The sequence below is a fragment of the Hemicordylus capensis genome, chromosome 6 (assembly GCF_027244095.1).
Source record: "Hemicordylus capensis ecotype Gifberg chromosome 6, rHemCap1.1.pri, whole genome shotgun sequence".
NCBI lineage: Eukaryota > Metazoa > Chordata > Lepidosauria > Squamata > Cordylidae > Hemicordylus > Hemicordylus capensis.
The window spans coordinates 87,667,453-87,681,226 of NC_069662.1; the positions used below are offsets into that span (position 1 = coordinate 87,667,453).

At 41.3% G+C, this 13,774-nt stretch overlaps 1 protein-coding gene across 2 annotated transcripts in view; it reads right to left on the reverse strand.

The window, feature by feature from the left end:
- Positions 1-311: 311 nt before the first annotated feature.
- Positions 312-13,774, reverse strand: part of RALA (RAS like proto-oncogene A) — a 45,339-nt gene continuing 31,876 nt past the window's right edge. For both annotated transcript variants that reach the window (XM_053264096.1, XM_053264095.1), the window contains 2 exons: positions 4,116-4,290; positions 312-2,169 (listed from right to left, as the gene is read on the reverse strand). In XM_053264096.1, coding sequence (XP_053120071.1) covers positions 2,047-2,169; positions 4,116-4,290 — 298 coding nt within the window. In that variant the 3' untranslated portion in view covers positions 312-2,046. The remainder of the gene's footprint in view (positions 2,170-4,115; positions 4,291-13,774) is intronic.

The following is a 13,774-nucleotide window of genomic DNA, read 5'->3' on the forward strand; positions in this document are numbered from 1 at the left end:
ATGCATCTGCAAGTAAAGAGATACAAGGTACAGACACAGCTTTCTGCATTACCCGTGCCTTATTAACATAGGTCTCTTCAACAGTGCTCTGACACTACTTGTTTGTCCAAGAGTCACACTTGAACAGACTGTTGGTTCCCATTTCTGAAGTGGTATGACTAAAAGCATGCAGATTCTTGCTGCTTTTCATCATACTATAGCAGTTAGCAAATTCAATACTACTTATGCACTAGACAAGCTTACCCAACTGGTGCTGAAGTTGCTCTGCTGAAATGAAAACTGTTTTTTTCATAATTAACATTCCACAAATATTTAAAAAATGAAAGTTTATTCATATTCAATGGCTCAAATAGCAAATAAAAAGTATCTGATAAGGCATCAGCCTATGACAATTGTTTCTGTGTGTCCATTGGCTTCATAACACCTTGGTTCCCATTACACAAACAACATCACAATGTTAGTGGTTAAACTCCCTGGTTAAATAGACTGGAAACAAATACACAATAAATGAGGACCAACCTGCTGGTCAGGCACATCAAGAACTAATTCTGCACATGGTAGCATCTACTGGAGAATGTACATACAAAATTTCTTGATAAATATCAAGTAGTGTGTTTCTAAAGAGCCACAATCCTAATGTCTACTTGTTAGCATGTTAAATACACGTTTAGTTTGCTCAGACACATCTTGAACTGTCAGTTTATAAGTTTACACATGTATATAAAAAAGTAATAGTTTTTGGAACTGATCTAACCCTTACACCCATGCCCAAGAGGCTTAAAGACCTCAGATACTGGTTTATCTTTAGTTAAATGCCATGTACTAACATTGTGCTAGTATTTCTTCAAATGCAGAAGAGTTCTACAATACATTTTCAATGTACTGATGAGGGATTTTGGAAGCACACTATCAACCTTTCTGTACGGCAGAATACGGCCAATTGATATGAACCAGAGTAGCTGCAATGCTTTCCTATTAAGTAATGAACATAACAGTTTAGCATAGCCACATAATATTCCCAAAGATGTAGAAAAAAGAAAGATTGACAGTTTCAGCTTTCCCCAGACATTCCCAAGAGCAAGACCACATTCGTGCTACTGAAGACCCACATTGTGCCACAACTATCTCCCCAAACATACAGACATTAATTGCCAGTGGTCAGTATCTGCATATTAAGGAATAAGTGGCCACTTCAGACTGAAATGTGCTGTACCCCTTTTCACTTCAATCTCAGCTGTACATGTGCATGTCGGCCCTTTAAGCTATTCTTTAACTAAATCACACGTAACAGTACGCTCTGGACTATTCAAGTCCCAGAGTATGGCACACTTTTCTGATCAGTGATACTGCTAGCACACAGTTAGCAAAAACTGCTCACAAGAACTGCACTCCACACTAAAGGATATACTTTCGCATAGTGATGCGGACATTTCAATGCACCACAATGGAGATATACCCTCAACTACATTAACTTTTTTTAGGTTTTTAAATTAAGGCATATTCAAATATTCTCATACGAGTTTATACCATTTGTCTATGCTAATTCCATGTATAAATGACTCCCAATAGAAGCATCAGAGAACAGAGCTAGTTTCTCTTCTCTAATTTGCATAATCTTATAACAGCAAAAAAGCTTATATACTACCTTTGCTTAATTTTGACCACCGCTGTAGTTTTCAAGGCAGTAGGAGGAGACAAAGTGAAGATTTGGTGATATAAAAGTATATGATTTAGAAGAAACCATAGAAAGTAATGCTTTTGTTTACAGTTCAAGACAGACTGTCCAAGAAAAGACACACTCTACATTCAGAAGAACTGTGGTGAAAGGAGGCAGATTATGAAATGAGTTGAATTCTGCTTCTCTTGAAGCCACATTAAACTTTTTCTGTGAAACTTTCAGTGTTGTCCCAATTCATGCTTTATGTGGTACATTACAATTTCCAAACTGTTAAGAGTAATTTCGGTCATAGGAGCCTTCAAATGGCATGCTATAAGTTATGGATTTTATTAGTATGGGCAAGGTAGGGAAATAGTTTGGAGCTTTGATTATAAAATGCAACATCTTTCTCTGATCCTTTTGGCTAGACTTTTCCTTTTCTTTTTCCCATTCTTTTCTTTGCTGTCTTCCATCTTTCTTGCTCTAATTTCTCGCATTAAGTCAAAAAATACCTAAAAAGAACAAGCCAAGCATCAGTACAAGTGCACAAACATTTAATGAACATTATATAAAATCAAGCCTGCTGCCTAGCTTTCCTTTAGTAACTATGTAAGCCAAGTAGAAATCAGGAAGTCGAGGCGCACACACACACACACGGTGGCAATTGCAGAAATTTGAAACTATTTCCATCTTGTTAACAGTTTCATGAGAACCATGAGAAAAGCAGAAATGGGTGTCTAGAAGTCCTCTCCCCCACCACTACACTGCTATTACAAAGGACATCACACACACATTTTCTCGCTTGCTGAATCTTAAAAAGCTTCATAGAGTACCTACCTGTGTTAGAATCCTTAACCTATTTCTACAAACTAGCCAACCCCGCACAGAGCATCTGTGTGCTCTTTGGGGCCAGTGGTTACCTCTTCCCCCCACCTTCTGCCGCAGTCTCCACTTCCAGGCCCAGCCGCCTCTCCTCCCCACCGCCACTTCTTCCCCCCCCACTCCCCCCCCCCACTCCTGGGCCTTGCCACCGTGGCTGGGCTGGGCCCGCTGCTGCCTCTGGCCTCTGCGGCCAGGCCTGCCGCTGCCGCAGTGACCAATCCTCCTGGGTGCGCCTCAGCCAATCAGGACTGTCTGCTGCCCAGCCAATCAGCTGGGCACTGGGACAGACATTCCAAGGCACACCCAGGAGAATTATAGATAGATAGATAGATAGATAGATAGATAGATAGATAGATAGATAGATAGATAGATAGATAGATAGATCTGCATCCTAGTTTGTATAGTGTCCCTTTTCCAAGACAGCATTAAAAAAGTACATACAAGTAAGCTAAACATAACATGGCAAAATTGTAAAGGAAATAACAGAAGCAGAAGAGACAGCAGTCCTACACTCCAAACACTGGCAAATCACTCTTGCATATGACTCAGCTGCAGAAGGAAGGTTGGTTCTTTACTTAAAATGCCAACTGACCAGTCACTACTAACACATCAAGCCTTAATTACAGTTTGAGGCTACAGAACTAGTTGTTCAAGTTAGGAATCAAGAAGACAACTTCTAGGAAACAGATGGCCATCATAATCCAGTTAGTAAGAATTCAGCAAGGATTGTTCAGTGCGAAAAAGCCAAGTTATATTTGGTGACCCAATTTCTAACACCCAAGTTTTTAAGAAGGACGTTGTTATGCAGTCAAGTTTGTATGTAGGTCAGAAAAAAGATGTTTGTATATTAAACCACTAAGCCCCTTAAAGCTTCTGCCATTCAGACAGATTTTCTACCATCAAGCTAGTACTTGGAACCACAAAACTGGAGATTTGGAAGGTCTGCAGTTTTAGAACGTCTAACAAAAGCCTTTGACCTTTGTACCCAATCAAACAGGAACAGATAAGTTTCAACTGTTGTCTTCCATCTCACTTCAGTCTCAGTGTTCCAGACAATTATGCAAACATTCTTCAACCAGGCTGGCACATGCAAAATTATTTAACTGAAGAATCTGAAGTAATAATTGTTGCAAGTTACTGATTCCTCATGCTTAGCTCTGGCCCAGTTCACCTGTAGTGTTTTAGGTCCCATCTCCCATGTCTGAAGAAAATCGGAGTCCATCCTATGGCCTTCTAACAAAAATAGAGCTCTGGAAACTCAGACTGGGATCAATACCATTCATACCCAATATAAAGTCCAGGAGAAACACACTAATGAGCCATTCAAGATTTCCTTGCTCTTCTGCCTGTTGGGGCATTCATTTTGGAGACTGATCAATCCATGGTCTATTTCAGACATAAGGCTAATAAGTTGAGGCTCTACATTAAATATGAACTCAAGTAACTGAGTTAACTATAGTTAGAATCAATCAGGATATCAAACCAGTTACTTTCAAACATTAAGTACTTGATACAAAAAAAAAAAAAAAAAGAAGGACCAACATTTGTAAAGATGTATAAAAAACCCAGCTTATACCTTGTCAACATTGGCTCGTGTTTTAGCCGATGTTTCCACATAGTTAACATTCCACTGATCAGCTCTGTTTTTCGCTTCTTCTACAGAAACCTGTCTTTTATCTTCCAAATCTGATTTGTTACCAACTAGCAAGAAGGGAACGTTCTCATCTTCTTTTACTCTTAAAATCTGTTCTCTAAAGAGATAAAAAGACACACATGTTTCAGACCTATACAAACGTAGCCTCTTTTGATCAGTTAAGATATATACGATTGGAATACTATATCTGCAGCAGTACAACCTTGCTGAATTAAATGTATGTTTTTGCTATTGTTTACCATGTGTTTAGCATCAACTCAGAAGGTTTACAGAACATGTAGGTCACATGCTCCTTGGCCAGAGTAATTCTAATACAATACAAAATAGCAGCAGAGGACAGAAGCTGGTAAAGGAGTTCTAACGATGAAGATATGGGGCCATTAACTGGTAGCAAAACATATAGAATAGGTAAAAATACAATGGTCCAGAAAATGCTCTGAGAAGTTCAAGGGGGGGGGGGGCAAGGAAGTTAGCTCACCTGATAGAAGTGTAGCAGCACAGGTTGTGATATGCCAGAAGGCCAAAACAAAAAACATGGGACTGGGAAAACTCACAGAAGCTGTCTAATGAAGATTTTCAATCCAGTGCAATATACTTTATTCTGGTTTGGTAAGGAGAACTACCGACAGTTTGGATATAGAGTATCCACTGCGCACACAAAGGCTGCAATTCTATGCACACCTGTATGGGAGTAAGTCCCTCTGAAATCAGACAACTTGCTTCTAGGGACATAGGAAGCTGCCATATACCAAGTCAGATCACTCGTCAATCTAGTAGGCCTGTGCACATTCAGAAAATTTGGATTTGGATTATCTGAATCTAAAAATATAGATTCGGATTCTATGGGCTCTAGCAATATTGGAGCAGATTTGGTATCCAAATCCAAATTCTGACATAAATTTGGATTTCTTCCATAGTGGTCAAAGGAATTTTTTTTTTTTTTTAAGTAAAACACACTGGTTGGTCCTTGAGCCTTGAAACTTGCCACACATGTGGGAAAGTGGGTCAGGGCTCCCTGTAGTCAAAATGAAGAGACCTGGTCAATCCCCTGAATTTTTGTAAGAAAATGGCCAAAACTGTGGAAATCTGGTTTGTTTTAAGACAGAAACCTACAAAAACTTCTGAAACTGAAGACTGTCCTTGGACCATCATCACACTCCCATATGGAGGAAAAAGGAGATTCCTTTTATTTTATATTGATTTTTTTTCTTCCCCATTGTAGGGGAAGAAACCTCTTAAAAGGGGTTAAAAAGAAATTCACATCTTTTAAACCCTTAATGGCTAGAAAGGAAAGTGAGAAATTCCTTCTAACCACAAAAACAAAAACATTCAAGTACTTTTACTTTTACTGACTGTGTGCTTCTGCAATGGGCAAGACAACAATGAGTATAAAATCACATGGGAGTGGAATAATGACCCTAGGGGGAGATTCAGATCCAAAACCTTTTGTAGAGTTCTGGCTTGAAAGAAGCCAGTTTTAGCCTTTTTTCTATTTAACACTCCCCCCACAAAAAAATTTCAGAGGAGACCTACCCATAGCTTTGTAAAAATTACAGAATACTTCCAATGTGGAATTCACATGTGCTAGATTTCATAACTGTATGCCCATCCATAGCCACTGCTAACTTGGCAAAGAGTGACCTTTTAATGTGGTGATTCTATTTATTTAGCAGGGAGAGAGTAACTGCCCTCTCCACCGCCAGCACAGTACCTCCAGTGACTGTTGGTGTCTATCTTATGCTTCCTTTTAGACTGTGAGCCCTTTGTGGACAGGGATCCATCTTATTTATTTGTTATTTCTCTGTATAAACCACCCTGAGCCATTTTTGGAAGAGTGGTAGAGAAATCGAATGAATAAATAAATCCATTCAGGAGATATAAAAAGGGGGAGCAAATGTTACCCCTTTTCATGAAGGCAAAGGGCAGATTCCTCAACATGGGGGTGGAATGATGGCCCAAGGAATGTCTGCAGCTTGACATCTTTGTAAAGTTCTGGCTTGTTTCAAGCCAGGTTTCACAATTTTTAGACTTTTCAAACAAAAATTTCACCAAATAGCAGGGGATTGACCAGTTCTCTTCAAATTCACTACAGCAGCACCCCCCCCCAAACTCCCTTCCCCACATGTGTGACACGTTTCAAGGCTCTAGGACCAACTAGTGACTTTTAGTGAATTTGTTTTGATTTCCCAATTCACCTCTGTGGGGAAAAATCCTATTCCATTTTGGTAATTCTGCAGTATTTCCAAAATTAATTTCTGTATTTCAGAATTCCAACTTTACTGATCCAATTAAAAAAAAAATCGGATTTGAAGTTTTCTGATTTTGGGCAATTTCGGATAAAATCCAAATTTTCAACTCCGAATATGCACAGGCCTACCATCAAGCTCAGGACTGTCTACTTTGGCAGCAGCTTCCAAGGTTTCAAGACAGGAGTTCTTCCCAGTCTTACCTGGAGATGACAAGGATTGAACCTGGAACCTTCTGCATGCAAAGTAGGTCGCTCTACCTACTATGGTTCTTCCACAATAAAGCTGTGGCGAAGTACCACAGATTATTCATCTGTCTCAGAACACCTCATAAGCAATTTGTCACAATATGGGAAGCTGACTTTTACTGAACCAGACCATTGGTCCATCTAGCTCAGTATTGTCTTCACTGACTGGCAGATACTCTTCTGGGTAACCAGGAGAGACTGACTGGTACAGCCTCTCCATGTAAGGCTTTCCCAAATGCCAGGGATTAAGCTTGTGACCGTCTGTATACAAAGCAGGTCCTTTATCATCAGCAAACCATAGATGTTTCTGAATAAGCATGTTTAGGATTGAATTAGCCACACCAACTGTTTGAAGCAGAGGTAAGACATCATACTCCATGCAAAGTGAACTGACTCACACTATTACCTTGATACAAAAGCAGGAAGATGAAATTGTCAGGATTCGTCACCTATTGCAGTACATCAGCTGAGTGAACAGATATTAGCTTGGTAGCTGCTTAAGTGTATGTACCACACTGATTGATTCAAACCCAATTTTAAAAGAAATATACAGGAGGTAATATGCTAAGAACCAAGAGAAGAGTTGCACATTTCAAATCACATTTAATAAGACTAGAAACTAATATCTCATGTGCAGAAGAATGTAATATGCACCAACGGGTAAGGGGTTTTAAAAGTATGGTGTTTTTTGTTGTTGTTTTTAAAGAAGTGGCCAATATCCAGACTGACATTTGCACATGCACCATTGGAGGGGTGCTTTTCACATATTCCCCACCCCTCTGCAACTGTCTGTGCCTCCCAAAAATAGGTCCCCAAGGACCTAAAAAAATGTCCCCGAAGGTCATGGGAGATAAAGGAGGAATGGTTTTTTTTGGTAAAATCATGTGAAAGATTATTCTGGTGGTTAGCCATTATTCCTTCATCAATACCTTACATTTCATTTAACATGCCACAAGGCTGCTGATAAAAGTTCTACACATACACTGTCAGAATAAGCTCTAATGTATATCACACCACGCATGTTTCACAGGGCCTGTGGCAAGTAACTGGAGGGAGTAATGGCTGGAGGACCTTTTGTACTTACAAAGCACAAGGGTTGGGCAAAACAAAGCAGTTTATCTTTTTTCTCTAGAACTCTGTTGAGTATATTCTTTGAACAGTGTTTCCAGAACATTTCAGCAGTATCATCCAGCCAGGGAACTTTTTGTTTGGAACTTGCAATGTCAGTCATTCCCTGTGATCCCTCCTCTTTAGTCTTTGATTTGCTGTCCATTTTATACTACATTATACTACAAGGCTCCTCCAATCTGCTACTAGGGAACCAGTGCCTTAATGATTATACAATGTATCGTTAAACTGCCACAGATATCATTGCTTCTAGGTGATCACTGTTCCCTCTAAAAAGGATTCCCAGATGATGTTGATTATAACTTCCAGCATCCCCAGTTGCAGTGACCTTTGGCTGGGGATGTTGGGAGTTGTAGTCAACAACATCTGGGAATCGCTGTTAGAAGGAGCATTGTGGGTGACTAGCAAATTCTGCTTTAAGAAAATCTGGAGACCTAAAAATTTCAAAGGCAATGTGGTCAGAGAATTCCTCTTCAAAAACTGGAGAACCACAGCAGCAATTCATTGCTAAAAAGCTTCAGGAGCTACCTACTTGATTCACTGGCCTTCCCCCATCTGCCACAACTATACTACCACTAGAGACATAGCCATCACTTTTGTAGCCTATGCACTCCTCTTCCCATTCACCAAAGGCAACACATGACCCTAGGGCAGTGGTGCCTAGGAAGAGACACTCTACCATACTGGCAGCTAGTACCAGGAACCAAGGGCATTGCATATATAACACCATCTATTCTGCACTTATTATAGAAAAGATGGGCATCTGAACTTGGTAAAAGCTGCAAGATACTTTGGTCCATTCTAAGACAGTGTATAGAAAACATCTGCTCCAATATCAGGTGTCCACTCTTCGTTTTCTCATGGAAAGCTACATTTCTTTTTAAAATAACCATGAAGTGCTTCCAGCCAGAGTTGGCCCTCGGAGGGTGTGAGGCTGGAAGCAAGTGGCACTCCCCATCATCCACTCCTCATCCACCCATCCAACTCATGCAGTGCTAAGGAGATGGATACTAAATGGCTGGCACATGTGCACCTTGATCAGGGCGCATGAACACCTCTCATTTAGAATCTAGCTCATGAGGCACAGGGAAGTTCGCCTCCCTCTTCATTCAAGCAACAAGCAAGGACAGTGAACTTCCCAGCACCACAGGACCTGGATACTAAATGAGAGGCGAGCATGTGCCCTGATGCCTAATCAGGGTGCACACGTGCCTCTCATTTAGTATCCAGCTCTTGAAGTGCTGAGAAGTCACTCGAACAAGGACAGAGGCGATGGACCTCCTTAGCACTGTGCAAGCTGGATACTGGAAAGAGCCATCTTTCTTATTTATGTATGTATGTATTTACTGTTTCTCTATGTAAGCCACTTTGGAAAATTGTTGAAAAGTGGTATATAAATATTTGTTGTTGAAGGTGGGGGGTGAGGATTGGTGAAAAGGAGGGAGTGGGGGTGAATGAGCCCAGCCGCAGAGCTTGGGGGAACATGGGGCTGGGGGCAATTGCCCTGGTCACCCTGCCCAAAGAACGGGCCTGCTTCCAGAAATATGGAATATTTGTATTACAAGCATGCATTTTAAGGTGCAGATCTCTATTCCTATCGCAAGGAAGCTACCTTGTTAAAAAAAAAAAAGGCAAGTCACCACTACAACATTTTTTGTATAAGTGTTGATGACTCAGTAACTCTGGTCAGTTACCCAAGTTCGGATTCAAATTTCTGACCATAGCTTACCATATTTGCCCTCAAAAACCACTCCACATTACAATTGCAGTATTCAGCAGGCAACAGCTGTTCTGTAGTTAAGATTAATAGTATTGCAACGTTATGCTGCTTAAATTTGAAGCTCTACAGAAGGACCATGATTTCAGATATACACAAGAATGACTATGAGCAATTTGGAACAGGTTATGGAACCTGTCTAATTTGTTCTTATCTCTTTGGACTGTTGCTTCTGTCCATTGCTTCAGGTATGTGCCTCTTTCCCTTCCTATTTTTATTATTTAGAATATTGATATTGCTTTTGAAAGGGGGGGGGAGAGTTTTCATCCCAAAAAGGCTCACAGTCTAACACAAGAGACATCAGCAACCACCACTGGGAGGGACACTAAACTGGGCTAGCAGTGACAAATGCTCTTCCCTTGCTAAATCTAAAAGTGCCACCACTTCAAACAGAGCCTTTTTGCCCAATTAAGCAGGAGCAACTCTTCAGTTCTATTTAACTACATCCCATTCCTATGGCTAGGTTAGTGAACTATCTGCAGAATGCCATCAACAGGTCTATTTCTCCGATATTTCTTCCTCTGCTCTCTCCAATGTAACACACAAGGGATAAATTGGCAGAAAAAAACTGGCAACACAGATCAGACCTGCTGGGTCATGTGAGACTCACAGCTCCCATTTACTTTTGCAGCTGAAAAATAAATTGCAAGCGGACATGGGTAACAAGATTAGAAAAAGCCAAATCTGGTATCCTTGTTCTTAATACATGCCCAAATACAAGAACCGATTCTGCAACATTCCAATTCTTTCATATGAAACAAATGCCATGGAAGGCGGGGGAGTGGCCAAGATAGCAGACTCTTTCCATTTCTCCATTAAGACTGTTTTTCCTGCCTGGAGTTGATTTTACTTCTTATCCTTTATTTTTATTATTTTAACTACTTTGGATGGATTTGCTAGTAGTGAGAATTTTATTTGTCCTTCAATCTATGTGTTGGGAGGACTGAGCCAGCTGTGCTGCAGGAGTGTTGAGACTAAGGAGAGCCAGAGGCAGCTTATTGTTGTAGGCTGCCCAGCCCTGTTTTGATGCTGATTTGGGGGGAGGGGGGCAGGTCAGAACAAGCCCAGGATTGCAGATGCCACCAAAATTACCAAGACAGCTACAGATCAATGATCTCTCTCTCTCTCTCTCTGAGAAACTAAGTGATTTGTCTGCCTTTGTTTCCCCAAATAAATATGATGTGCTGGAAATGCAAGACCCTTCTGCCCTAGATTCCCCACTCCCTCTGGAAGATGAGCAGGCACAGTATGATGGGGTGTATGTAGCTGGTCCAGATGAGCACCACTCCGTGAACTGCCCCCTTCCCCAGACTGAAGAACAGAGCCAAGCACCTTTGAGGAGGTGTACATTAGATATAACAGAGGATCAGTGCTTAACAGCAACAACTGTAGTCTCAATATTTCAGCAGCTGACCTGTGTCACCACTAAACTTGACCTTCTTAGATCTGCTTTTGATACCTTTATTCAAAAATACTTGGGACTCCCACTCCTTAGTGGCCAGGAATAAAGATATCAAACCAAGCACCACCAAGTTGGCTAGGTTGCTGGCAGATGTCAGCCCATCAGGGCAGCTGACAGAAAATCCCAGCCTCAGGAGAGATAACGTATGTGCCGGGCAGCAGTTATAGACTAATCTGGTTACGTTGCACATTGCTTTTAATGAGATAAACAGGGGCCACTGGATTTCTAAATCAGATATCAACTGCTCCTTAAGACAACTTTTGAGGTGCCAACCCCAACTTATAGACCTTGTTGGTGTGGGAAAGCTTCCAAACTTTGCATCAGGAAAGAGAATACTGTTGACTTTTAGTCAGTCAACAATTCCTCTAATGCTGCTAAAAATGAGATTTTCTGTCTTCCTTTCAAAATTATTCCGGCATGTGTTTATCAAGATGTGAATGTTTGCCAGTTGCTACCAAAGAAAGTTAACAGAGCAGCTGCCCATCCTGACCTTGGGCTTACAGATGCAGTTGGCCGTGTACCAAAAGCTTCAGCCTTATATTCCAAACAAGCTAAATCAAATGCTGAGCTGAAAAACTCCCTTGGAGTCTCACCAACAAGGGAACAGAAAATTATTCTATCCAGGCTGGATGGACTTAAGACCATGTTATCTAATATTCAACCCATGGCTAAATCACTCCATGTTTTTCTCCCAAATAAACGTCTGAGCAAGAAGGGTGTTCCTGAGATGCCTACGTCACAGTTGCAAGACTATATACTGGGGCCTGACACCACTTCCCCCCAAAATGCTTTAGCCCAAATTATTCAACTTTCAGCTCTGGGTGTGCTCCAAGAACAGAGAGGATTGCCAAGCTCTGTCAATATAAGCTTGATCCTTCCATCAATCTAATGGAATTTGATCAACCTTCCCATAATGCAACCAATGGGAATGCCTTGGCCCTGACATGGAGTGACTCTTTGAGGCCCACTGAGCCTGACACTATTGTTCCTAGCATCATCCCGCCAAGATATTTACCTGCTTTGTTCTGATAGTTTGAGTTTCAGATAAGGAGCACCTTGTTTCAGATGTTACACCTTCACCAACCAATCTGGCAGTAGAGGCAGAGGAGGTCTCAGCCTCTACAGGGCCTGGCACAATACGAGCTGACAATCCATGACTCAGAGCAAGAGACCGAGAGACTTGATGCCTCCTTCAATGATTATATAACTTCTTTCGACTTCATTCTGGCTCAAGAAACTTGGCCTGTGAACTGGTGATAATCAATGGATTTGCCTCTTGAGTGCTCCAGGCCTCTGTGTGTGTGTATATGTGTGTTAGATCTAAGGTGAGAGGGGGTTGGTGGCAATTTGTTTCTACAAGCTGCAAGCCCACAGTAGCCCTCAAGACACAGTGTTTTTACTCCGCCAAGATATCCATCTGCAAACTGGACTTTTGTGGTGAGCAAACTGGACTTTTCAGCAAACTAGGCTTTTGTGGTGAGCTAGCATGGCTGGCAGAGTTAAGTTTGGGGAACATAGTCTTTTGACTGTAAATGTTTATTGGCCTCCCCAAAGAGAGCAGGCCCGAATTCAGGATTCCAGGTCAAGACTGGAAGTATACATTTCCAATTTGATTAAAATCTACCCAGCTGCCAGGATTGTAATAGCAGGAGAGTTCAACACAAGGTTGGGCCCATATGATGAGGTTTTATATTCATGTTTTAGATTTGTTCTCCCAGAACTGGAGGACTAAAACCTCCTATTGACCTACCAATCTAAAGATTCAAGATCCAATTTTGCTGGCTTTTGTTTGGTCCAATTTGCAAGACTAGATTTCTTTGTTTTAAATGGGGCAGTTAATGGTAACTACCCCCAGGAGAACCTGCATATTGGTCTGCATTAGGATCAAGTGCTATTGATTCTGTAATGGTCTCCTGCAATTTTGTGACTGTGGTGGTTCAGTTATCAGGAGAGCCTTGTGTGGACAGTGACCAGCTACTGATGGTCCTGTCACTGACGTTAAATAAACAAGAGGTGCACATTAAGGCTGATCCTTAATGTAAGAGGGTCAGAAAGGCTGGAGAAAAACTGCAGGTTTCCTTGGTACAGAGAGCACCCTCTGTCTCCATTCTGATATCATGGTAGCAGAAACATCAAAATGAGCCATTGAATTGTTTCAGAAGATCTTCAAATCTACAATAATCTTTGTCTTGGGATGCTAGACCTACCGTCTCGGCCCCTTTGGGGCACAAATCAAAATCCTGGTTTGACAAGGACTGTGTTAAGGTTAGGACTCCACTTACAGCTCAGTTAAAATTGTACAAAGTACAAAAATGTCAGACATTTCCCAAGGAATTGTATTCTCAGAAAAGACAATACAAGGCTTTGTTGAAGAAAAAGAGGGGGATGCCCCAAGGGAAAGACGGTCCTAGTTAATATAGGTAACTAAATCAGGTTTGGCCATGTTTTGGCAGATCATAGTGTGAGTGATTCAGCAGGATACTGCTACGTCAGATTGTTGTGTTCCGGCTGACATCTGGAGTCATACTTTTGATCACTGTATACAGAAGAATCCCCCCAGTGCTCTCTCCTGGACTCATTTGTCAGACCTCCCTGTATGGCCCCGTCACTACTGCAGAAATTTAAAAGCTGGTGGTCCAGATGAAGCCTGGAAAAGTTCCCGGAGATGGTTATATTCCCCCCAGAATTTATTAAGAACATTGAATGGTGGGCCCCAGTGT